The following is an 11,229-nucleotide window of genomic DNA, read 5'->3' as shown; positions in this document are numbered from 1 at the left end:
GTCATGGTGAGATTCAAGGAGACGGGAGCTGGGCTTTCACCCCGAGCATGGAGGGAAACAGCTGGGAAAAGCCGACTCCAAAGAGCACTGCTGCCTGGCTGCCCCTGGCTGGGCAGCTGCTCCAGCTGAGTTATGATTTGTAAGGTACTTAGGTCTCGTCTGAAGAGACCATCAGCTTCAGCTGGCCAGCAATTTCAGCTCTGGTTTTGCTCAATCAGTCCAGATCTGATGGACGTAACCTCGGCAGAGAGACCAATCTGCTAAGGGTCACATCTCCCAGCCCAGCTCTTCTCTGCCTCCTCGGAGCATATTTCAGACATGGCATAACTCTCCACAGTCTCTGGATCATTCTTTCCTCTCCCTCCCCACAAGGCAGTCCCAGATGGCAGCAGTGTTAGGAGGGAGGATGGAGAAGCAAGGACTCTCCTGCCTCCCTCTGCATGCCCCCAAGTCTGAGGCTGAGAAACACCAGTTCAGGGGCTGAACTACCCCCTTGAGAAACGACAGCACTTAACACTTTAACTGTAATAGGTGAAGGTGCCAGGAGGTGCACAAACCAAGCAGAGACATGGTATTCCTCCCTCCCCCCTACATGCTGTTAGTGCAGGAGAGCCAGAGAACTGACAAGCTCGTTGCAGCAGTGCAGGCAGCTGCTGTGGCAATGACTCCCCTGGGAAGGTTGTGCTGGGGGCTGGTGGGTCCCTGCGAGAGACCCCCTTGATCTCCAGCCCCACTTGATTTCTCTGGTCTACCCTTTGGACCCAGGCTGTGCCTCAGCCCCCGTCTTTGGTGGGACTGCCCACTGGGGAGAGAGGGAGAGGAAGAGACCGATTTGGAAAGATAGCGAGGAGGAGGAGAAGCAGCGGGAAACCCAGCCCACCCTTTGGCTTCCTCCTGCCTCCTTCTAAAACCTGCAGACTCCTCCAGCCCATCCGAGCGCCCGAAGTTCCCTCAGCCCTGCTGCCGGGACCGCGAGGTATGGCCGAGACCTTCGTGTTTGCCTTCGCCGCGCTGTTTCTCCCGGGATAGGGTCCCCATAGCCTCACTCACGAGGCTCCCTGGCCCTTGGCGTGTGCCCGGTGCTCAGCGATGCCTCGCTCAGGGTGGGGAGGTGGACACTGCCCACCCCGAGTGATGCATTTGGGGACCCCTCCTGACTTCTTCTCTTTCTCCTCCTTGCAGCATCTCCTAAACTGAGCCTGTTACTCTACTCCAGCTTACCCGCTTTAGCGCTTGGGTGACATCTGACTGCAAAGGTTTAACCTGCCCCAGTTTTTCCCTCTCCTCCCTTTTTCCCCCTCTGGGTGTTCAGTTGCGGGGTATTTCCGTAGGGAGGTGCATGAGACCAACGTCTGGGCACATCAAACCAACCTGCCGCGCAAACCAGATCTAGTTACAAGCCCGTCCCGATTACGCCCCGTCTGAGGTGCGTTGGCAGGTGATGTTTTACTCACCAGAATATCTAGAGGAAGAACAAAAGAGCTGTCGACTTCATCTCAGCTTTTGGGGGTTTTTTTTCAGTACAGCTGCTCTTATTTCTCCTAAAAAAAAAAAAAAGACACTCGGCTTTTTGTTCCAAGCAAACTTTGAAACCATTTCAAGTCCTGCTGCCCTGGTTTGCTGAACGCCAGCTGATCGACTGCTAGAGGGACAGAGGTTGCAGGAGAGGAGGAAAAAAACTCTTTGGGGGTTTATTTTTTTTTAAAGTTTTAAGAACTTGGGCTCAGTCAGGCACAATTTTTGGTCCACGCAGAAGAGCCGTGGGCTTGTTTCCTTTAAAGGCAGCTGCTGTCCTTCCCGTTGACATGCGTGGCAGTCCAACTCTGCTCTTTGTGTCCCTCCTCTAAGAAAGCTCCGCTCTGTTGCGTCCAGCCAAGGAAAGGAAAGTTAACAGGATGGGGGCTGAATTCCCACCCAAACCGAAAGACAACAGTTTCAAGTTGGAGTGAGATGGGGAGCAGCGGGAAGGTCGCTGGCGCACCGAGCCCCCCGTTACCACCAGTTTGAAACTGCCCAAAAACTCAGCAACCCCGCAAAAGGGCAGAAGTAAACCTCAGCCGTTCGTTGGGGTCGATTTTAGGTGGAAATAAAAGGCTGTCGCGTTCCGCGCAGCGGTTAAAGCCAAGCTATTGTCTGCCACATAGGCAGAGCAGGGATGCGGGCGGTGTTGGGAGGGGGAAGAAGAGAAATAAACTTTTCAAACTTTTTTTTTAAGCCCCTCCTTCCACAACCCTCTGCTCTTCCATGACTCAGCCCCAGAGGAATGTCGGCTCCCATGGAAACCCTTTCTGGGTCCTCTGGTCGGAGGGATGTCGGGGCTGTTATCGCTGGGGCGGCTGGGCCAGCCCAGGGAATGCTTTGAAGAGGGTTTGCATTTTTGAAGAATATTTAGCCAACAGTTTCTTCCCTCTCTCCCTTGTGGAGCTGTGCATCCCGCGGGAGCCTGAGGGACCGCTTGGACCTGGCAGAGGAGTATCCAGGCTGCTTTTGGCACTGCCCAATGTCCAGTCCAAACGAAAGAAAAAGCTCAAGCAGGACAGCAAAATGCTGTATCGCCTGTCCTTCCAACTGAGGTCTGCAAAGGGCTCATCAGTGATCCACTGCCTGCAGCCCGGGCACTTCTCTTGGTACTAATGTAATTGTTTCCCATTACGGATGCCATTTGCAACCCAGACAAACTCTGACAGCTTCAAGGCAGCACACAGCTGTACTGGTGTCTGGGCTCTTGCCCTTACGTCAGTAAGACTGTAAGATCTGAAGCATTTATAAGCATCGTCAGATCAGGCCCCTGCAAGGGGAATGGGTTAATACAGCCTCATGGTGTAGACATCTCCTTAGTGACTCTGCAGGGACAGATGTGGCAGATAGATCTGGTATTTTCCTGTGTTTCTTTGGAGTGTGTAAGTATGTGCATGAGTTAAAGGGAATTTCACTTCCATCTAAGCTTAGCTTGGCTTTCTGAGCCTGCACGCTGCGTGCGAGGGGACTGCGCAGGTCCGGGCTGGCTTCTGCCCCGTCCTCTGCTCCTGCCCTGGCACCCAGTGCGGCTGCAGCACATCTGGGCAAGCCCGCACGCCCAGCAGCACAGCCCAGACACGCAGGGACCTGTTCAGCCGGGAGCTTTATGGGGACTCGCGTAAACAACTCTCACTTCAAATCGCAATTTTAGCCCAGGAGTGGCTGAGTAAAGCTGAGAGGGTCCTGCTTGCATGGGGAGGTCAGGGCCAGGCAACGGGGTCACAGCCCTCTCCTTGCATCTCTGTGGTGGTCACCCATCCACACCTTGAAAACCACGGCCCGCCACCAGCGGGGTGTGTAAGCAGGAGCTTTTTTGGGCTGGTCCTGCCTTTACATTCAGAGCGAGGTGCTGGGACATGTCAGACCCTGCAGAGCCTTGGGAAGAGCAAACGGAGGGTGGGTACAGGAGAGCCTGCCACGCGGGCTGGCTGCCTCCTGCGTGGCCAGGCTGGGGTGCGGGTGGGAAGCTGAGAAATGAGAGGGCTTTTCCCCAAGGATTACCCACTCCTGCTCTCTGCTGCTGGCAGTGGGAGGTGGCAGCAGGACCCGGGATCAGTTAGCAGTGGAGGCAGCTGGGGTTATCCCAGTGGCCTCAGGGAGGAGCTGTCAAAGTGGCCACGCAGAGACTCCTCCCCACGCTAACGTGGCACCCCAAAGGGCTTATGCAACCCTGGCCAGGGCCAGCGCCACATCGGCCACGCTCCGCCATCCAGGAAGCCTCCTTTGGCGGCTGCACCCACCTGGTCTTTGTCCTCCCCCAGCCCACAGAGGCCCCAAGGCTGGGTGAGAGGGGACAAGACGGTCCAACAGAACCCAGTGGCACAGACCCTGCTGCGTGCATATTCCCCAGCAGGAGAAATTGATGATGGATTGGAGGGAGGGAGGTAAAGAGTTTGCCAGAGTAGCCTGCTTTGAATTTATGGAGGTGCCGAGAGTCAGTCTCAAACCTCCCTAACCCCATGGCTCTTCTGTCAGATATGTCTACCCAATGCAATGAGCAGCCAGTGCTGAGCGATAGCCTGGGCCACGCTAGAAACCCTCTGAGAGGGATTTATGGGAGCCACAAGACTCTGTTTACACAGTGACTGGGAGCTGAAGTCCTCCTTTAGGATGCAAGTGGGGTCAAGCACTAGAAAGGCAGTGCAGGCCATGGGTCCTGCTGCCCCTGGGTGCCAGGCTGTCTTCTCCATCATCAGCTGTGAGGAGGGGGTAGTGACTGTGGAGGCTTCTCAGAGTTTATATTCAGCAGCCTCTCTGTGCCTGCGTTGTGCTGGTTTCCAGCATCTTGCGAATGCTGGCTTCTGTTGATTCTTTTAGGAAGGGTGTAAGTCCCTGCTTGCTAAAATCTTTCCTAGTCCTATTTTCCTCTGTCCAAAATGACTCCCTGCTGCACCCCATTGCTCTGCTCCTCACGCTGCCCTCTGCCGGGCTCTTGCAGAGTGGTGCCAGGCATTCCCTGTGCAGGGCCCCTCGCAGGGATCCCCCCAAGCCCCTCTGGCTGGGGGATGGATGCTGAGGTCACGATATGGCCCAGCTGCCAGCTCCAAAGAGCATCCTCTTGGACAGCAGGACCATGGTAGGTGCACAAAGAGGGAGACTTGCACCCTGGGCCAGACTCTTCTGCTGGAGCAGCGCTGTGCGCAGGGCTCCTGAGCCATTATTTCAGGATTTTTGGCCACCAGGCATTCAGGAAAGACCATGCCTTTGCAAAACAGCCAGGACTCACAGACGCTGCAATGTCCTCTGTCTGCAGGCTCTGCCTCCAGGAGGATGTTGCTTTTCAAATAAATTTGTTTTCCCATCTCCGGCGCGAGACAGCTCTGCAGAGCTTGTTTGCTGAGACTCTTTCGTGCTCCTTCTTCCTCCAAACACAACACTGGCAGCTCTGACTGTCTGCTGGCTCCCAGCAAGCATCTAATTCCCTGACCCCAGCTTACTGCATGCCCAGACTTTGAAACTCAGGTTTTTTTGGGGACTTGGGGAAATGATCTGAAATGGCCTGGGTCTGGGATTGGGTTCTTCTTAATGCCATTTTCCACATGTACATGCACTGCCCTCTCCTCCAGGCTGGGCACTGCCGTGTTTCTGTCCAACGAGCATCACTGAACCTCAGAGCATCTTCCAAAGCAAACAAGCCCCTTGGGAGAAACCCAGGAGGAGCCTTTACAAGCCAGGGGATGGCAGCAAGGGGAGAGATGGCCAAATTCACCAGTACTTTTCCACCTTCCCTCCCCCACAACCACCCCTCCAGAAGTGAAGAATCAGTGATCTCTCCTGGAAAATGCCAGGAGAGTTCTCAGCAGACTCCAGAGCAAATAAAGGCAAGGGGAAGGGACAGGATGTACCGAGCGGGAGAGGAGGGAGCTCCTCAGCTGCAGCCTCATCAGAGAAACAGGCTCATCCACCCCCACCTACATCCCTTCTCCCCATAGGTCCTTCATCCCACCATGGCAGCTGTCCTCATCACCCTGCGCCCCTTCCCAGCCCTCGAGGTCTCCGGGAAGCTGCCCTCCGTGCCCTGACACTTATTTTGCACAGGCACCCAGCCGGGGCTGGCTGAGGCTCTGAGACTGGCAGGAGGCTTTCAGCCTCTGCATGGCCAAAACTTGCTAAATTAGGAAGCACAGCCCAGCCTGGCCAGTGCCCCAGCAGCATTGGTGTGGTTTTATACCTGGGGAGCCGCTGTGCACAGGGACAAAGGGAAAGGATGCACAGGCAAATCAAGTATCTATCATGCTTGCTGGGAGAGAAGACACCTTGTCCAACGCTTTCTATCCCAGCAAAGCCATCCATCCTCCCAGCCCCAGTGGGCTGCGATGCCCTGGCCATGCAGGTGGAGTTGGGGAGGGCGAGCGGAAGGGAAGCAGCGGAAGCCTTGGCAGAGGGACAAGTCCCCTCGCTGGCAGGAGACAGACCGGGGGTGTTTCACTCTCCTGGCAGCGGAAGAGAGCAGGCAGCCCTCGCTGTCAGGAGTGGGATGCCAAGGGCATATTAAGCAGCCAGCTGAGCTCCTCTCTACTCTCACACAGAGGGGCTCAAACCTGCCAAAGAGGAAGTGGGCGGGAGGGGAGACAAGGACAGGGCGATTTCACCAGCTGGGCTCTCCTTCTGGCTCGCATCGCCGCTGGCTGCCTGGATCCCTCGTCCTACGGAGTCCCTGCAACAGCCCATGATGGGAGGGTGCACAGGGCTCATCCTCCTGGAGCTCATCTCCGGGCAGGACACAACCCCAAAGAGTCCTGGATCCCTCAAACCCAGTTTGGCGACCCTCAGGTCTGAACAGGAAAGGGAAAAACTGTAGCAGAGACCCCCATATCAGAGGTGCAGGGGACAGGTCACTGGTCCCTGATACCATGAAAGATGTCTTTGTCCATGTAAGGAGGAGTTTTCTACAGGATTTATTTCTCAAGTGTCCTATCTCACTGTCTCTCTGTTCTCTCTTTCCTTCCTCCACCTTCATTTTTCCTCTAATCGACAAATAAAACAGTAGAGAGTTTCACTGCCTGTACCTGGGGCTCGCATTAGGGTCTTTTAACATGAAAAATTTTTTTTTTTGGTCCAACAATCACCTGTGAAGGATAGGGGAACTGCAATTTTAACTGCAATTTTTCTAAAGACATCCAAGATATCAACAGAAATCTAAACCTTTGCCATCCCATTGTACGAAATGCAAAGAATTTGTCTTGGAAACATGATTTGGCTTAAGGTTTCAGCTAGAAACGCCAGCATGTGGGTCTGTAACACTGAACAGGTGAGGCAGGAATGGAAGAGAATGTCCTTTTCTAAGTGCCGGAATGCCAGCCGTGAGCTCAGCCTGGAGCGAGCGGCAAGTGGCAGCCTCCTTCCTCATCCCTCCTTTTCCTCTCCTTTATTCAGGGTTTGCTGAAAGATGAGGGCCTGGATTTTTTTCCTTCTCTGCCTGGCAGGCAAAGCCCTGGCAGCTCCGGTAAGTACGGGAAATAACGGAACCTCTCTGCTCTCGGGGCTGTCAGTCCGAGGGACAGGGAGCAGTGGGGAGAGAGGAAAGCAAGGGTGGTCCTGCCACCTGCCCTGGTGGGTCACCCCCTTGAGACCATCCTCCCCACAGGCCCCAGCTCATGGTCCTTTTCCCCTGCAGCAGGAGGCTCTGCCTGATGAGACAGAGGTCATTGAAGACCCCACCACAGAGGTAGGTGACTGCTCCTCGTCACCCATCCCTTGCAGCACCCACCGCCCTTGGAAGAGCATCTCTGAGGCACGGGGAAGCGGGGACAATGGGGAGGCTGCTCTGTGCTCCCTTGGGAATGGGACACAACTCTTTTGCACCCCTACCAGAAACACTGACCTCTTTTGCAGGAGCCCGTGGGGGCTAACCCTGTCCAGGTGGAGGTGGGAGAGTTCGAGGAACCCATAGTGGATGTAGAGGAGATTGTCGCTGAGAGTAAGTCACTTTTCCCTCCTGCAGGCAGAGACACCGTCCCTTCCCTGGGTCAGGGGGCTTTAGCCACCCCAAACAGTGAGGGACTGCTTAAAAGCAAAAGAGGTACACGATCTCTTTTCTGCACTGGATTCTCCGTAACCCCTTTTTTTCAACATAAAAGCCACTGGATGTGTGGCTACAGAAAGGAGCCCTGGATTAGCCCACGGGCTAATGTGGGTTTTGGAGACCCTCACACCTTCCCAATGCAGGATGAGATGATTAGGGCTGTCCCTAATGAAATGTCTGTCTTCCCTCTGTGCTGAGATGCCCCAGGGAGCTTGTGGGAGGTGAGGATGGGGCAGGCTCTGACTTTGCTCCCTGCCCTCTCCCAGACCCCTGCCAGAACCACCACTGCAAGCATGGCAAGGTGTGCGAGGTGGATGACAACAACTCGCCCATGTGTGTGTGCCAGGACCCCTCCAGCTGCCCAGCCACCGCCGGCGTCTTTGAGAAGGTGAGGGCACTCGGGGCTCTGCACCGGAGCAGGGAGGGACCTCACCTGGGACACTGCCAGAGATGGCAGGGGAGACAGAATCAGGGTGGCAGATCCCCATCTGACCAAGGAGTTGTTATCCACCCCAAGAAACAAGTTAAACATCACATTTAGAGACTCTCCCTGCTGCTCCCGCAGCAGCACTGGGCTTCACTGTCCCTCACACAGCATCTCCTCGTCCTGTGCAGGTCTGCGGCACCGACAACAAGACCTACGACTCCTCCTGCCACTTCTTTGCCACCAAGTGCACCTTGGAGGGAACCAAGAAAGGACACAAACTGCACCTGGACTACATTGGGCCTTGCAAATGTAAGTGGAGCCATTCCCTTGGGCAAGGGGACCCTTAACCTGAGCACAGACCCCTTGCCCATGGGCTGAGGGAGACCAAAAGTCCAGGCAGATGTAGGGCTGAGGTGGGAGGGCACCGGGGCTGCGTGTCTGGGGCTGCATGTCCGGGTGCTGTGCTGACCCCCGGTATGGCTTCCAGTCATCCCCGCCTGCCTGGACACAGAGCTGACCGAGTTCCCCCTGCGCATGCGGGACTGGCTCAAGAACGTGCTGATCACCCTGTACGAGCGCGATGAGGACAACAACCTGCTGACGGAGAAGCAGAAGCTCAAGGTGAGGGGTTGGGGAGGGAGCTTGGGAGTGTTGTCCCAAGAAGTGGGACTCACCCCACCAATAGAGCTCAGCACACGTGAGGAGCCCATCCAGAACGACCTATGGGCACCCCGTGTAAAGCCCCTCCTGGGGCCCCGCCTTGCACCCCATTATCCTGCTGACAAGGTCTCCCTGGCCTCTCCTATGACAGGTGAAGAAGATCCATGAGAACGAGAAGCGCCTGGAAGCTGGTGACCACACCGTGGAGCTGCTGGCCCGCGACTTTGAGAAGAACTACAACATGTACATCTTCCCCGTGCACTGGCAGTTCGGGCAGCTGGACCAGCGCCCCATCGACGGGTGAGTGTCAGCAGAGCAGGACAGAGACCCTCGCCAGCACCCTGTCCTGCCCGAGCACCAGGGCGATTCGGTCACAGAGATGTGGCACAACTGGGTGGCTGGTGGCAGAGCCACAGGCAAAGCCCTGTGGAGGGAAAACCCCTGCACACATCTGGCAGGGGCTGGGGCAAACCAGGCTGGAGTAGAGGCGGTTCTGCCTTCTGCAAACAGCTCTTCTGCAGAAAGAAGTCTCCCCCCAGCCCCAGCTGCTCTCATCTCCCTTGGGTGTGGAGTTTCTGTCTTCTCAGATTTACTGTCGTATGATAGTTCCCTAAAATATCTTAGTGCAAAGGCACCAGGATAACTTGAACAGCTGAAACAGCAGCTGCCGGCTGAGCCATGAGCTGGAGATGGGCACGAGAGCCATCACACACAGACCCAAGGGGTGGGGGCAGCTGGTGAGGACCCCCAGCTGCTGGCTATTTTGTGACCAGCACAGCCGGTTGCAAAAGCAGACACCAGTCCTTGACCTTCACGAGGCTCAGTGGTGGACACTGGGAGGGTGCTGGGACAGCAGCCAAACCAGACAGAGAGCTGGGGCCAGCATCTTGCCCCGCGCTGGCCCCTGCCCCCGGCAGAGCATCTCCCCTCCTGCGGGAGGATGGCTGGCAGTGGCGGGACGCACATTGACCATGTGGTCACCTCGACAGGTACCTGTCCCACACCGAGCTGGCCCCGCTCCGTGCCCCCCTCATCCCCATGGAGCACTGCACCACCCGCTTCTTCGAGGCTTGTGACCTGGACAATGACAAGTACATCGCCCTGGAGGAATGGGCCAGCTGCTTTGGCATTAAGGAGCGTAAGTACTGAGTAGGGAGGGAACGGGGGGAGAGGGGACACCGAAAAGCACCCCCAAAGTCCCTACTATGGATGAAGCAATGCATTACGGCCGGTCCTAGAGAGAGAGAGTGGGGAGGGCAGATCACAGGAGCAGTGGGACCCTGGGAGCATCCGCGTCAGCATCCACCTCCTAACCTCGTCTCTCTTTTCCTTCCACAGAGGACATAGACAAGGATCTTGTGATCTAAACCCCTAGCTTCCTTCTCTGCTGCCAACTTTGTCTTGTTTTAACCTTCCCACTTCCTTCGGTTCTTAAACCGCTTTTGTTTCGTTTTTCCCTGGGAACAAGGTGCTAATATAGATCTAAACATATGTAGTAACGGTGCTAAGAGAAATAACAGTCCTCCTTCATAGCCTAATCTGTTACCACTAGATTACTCACCCGGCTGTTTCCGCACGCTCTTACCAGCCCTTTCTCTCCCGGACGTGTCTTTACCATTGACCGACCCTGTTCCTGTCCTAAATATCCGCTCCGTCTCAGTATCCACTCTCGGATCGACTCCTCTTAACTTCTTACTCACGGCACGTTTTGGACACGTCAGCGTAGCTGCAGAGACCGCTCAGCTGATCCCCCCCAGTCACAGACCGCCAGCGAGGGAAGGCAGAGCCAGAGGATGTAGGAGGACCCGGCTTTTCGAGCAGACCCGCTGTGGGTGACACCACAGTCACCCAGCTCATGGGAGGAAGGATGGGGAGGGGTGAGAAAGACATAGAGTGGCAGGATTTCATTTTCCCTTTTTTTTTTTTTCTTCATTCCCAGGGCTTGAATTTAACAATCATTGGGCACAAAAAAAAAAAGGGGGAGGGGGGCAACAAACAAATAGGAAAGCGCACAAAATTTAAAACAAATAAAAGGAAACACATCCCATCCTGTAAAATCCCCTTGGAAAATAAAGGTTTGAAAGTGCTACGTGCTTTACCATTACTCAGCGACCGCACTGCTGTTGTGTTTTCTGGGGTGCGGCCGGGTTCCCCCGGGGGGCACGTGGCTGACCTTGCTCTTGCGATTCTGCCGGAGCTGAGAGAACGCGCTTGGCTCTCCCCAAGTCGCGGTGCTCTGGAGCGCTTCCCACCTCTGCCTTGGTCGTGCTCAAACTCCAGCCCTGCTCTCCCAGGGAAGCTGTGTCAGGCCTGGAAGGGACATCTCTGCTCAGAAAGAGGTGTGCTTGCCACACGCTCGAGGGAAAGGCTGTAATAATTTTTTCTTGTCGTGGATTTTGGGGTTTAAGGGATGTGCGGGAGGGAAGGGAGAAGGTATTTGGATTTTGCTTTATAGAGAGGGTCCTAACAAGAGGAAAGGGATGGTTAAGTCTCACAGGCTGAGAACTCCTTTTTTTTTACGTCTGAATGTTCCCTGTGCCTTATATTATTAAATTCCTGCCACAGTGTGAGCAACCTGAGTCTCTGTAATAAAAAAATA

The 11,229-nt window shown here is 55.3% G+C and overlaps 1 protein-coding gene across 1 annotated transcript; it reads left to right on the top strand.

The window, feature by feature from the left end:
• Positions 1–842: 842 nt before the first annotated feature.
• Positions 843–10,346, top strand: SPARC (secreted protein, acidic, cysteine-rich (osteonectin)). Its single transcript, XM_010152330.1, has 10 exons — positions 843–976; positions 6,895–6,964; positions 7,136–7,186; positions 7,354–7,438; positions 7,810–7,931; positions 8,159–8,279; positions 8,458–8,591; positions 8,782–8,930; positions 9,620–9,768; positions 9,969–10,346. Exons 2-10 carry the CDS (start codon positions 6,908–6,910, stop codon positions 9,995–9,997), a joined length of 897 nt encoding a protein of 298 aa, XP_010150632.1. The 5' UTR covers positions 843–976; positions 6,895–6,907; the 3' UTR covers positions 9,998–10,346.
• Positions 10,347–11,229: the final 883 nt, after the last annotated feature.

Source organism: Eurypyga helias, unplaced genomic scaffold (genome assembly GCF_000690775.1).
Source record: "Eurypyga helias isolate BGI_N326 unplaced genomic scaffold, ASM69077v1 scaffold15805, whole genome shotgun sequence".
In the NCBI taxonomy this organism is placed as follows: domain Eukaryota; kingdom Metazoa; phylum Chordata; class Aves; order Eurypygiformes; family Eurypygidae; genus Eurypyga; species Eurypyga helias.
This window is presented reverse-complemented; position numbering and strand designations above follow the sequence as displayed.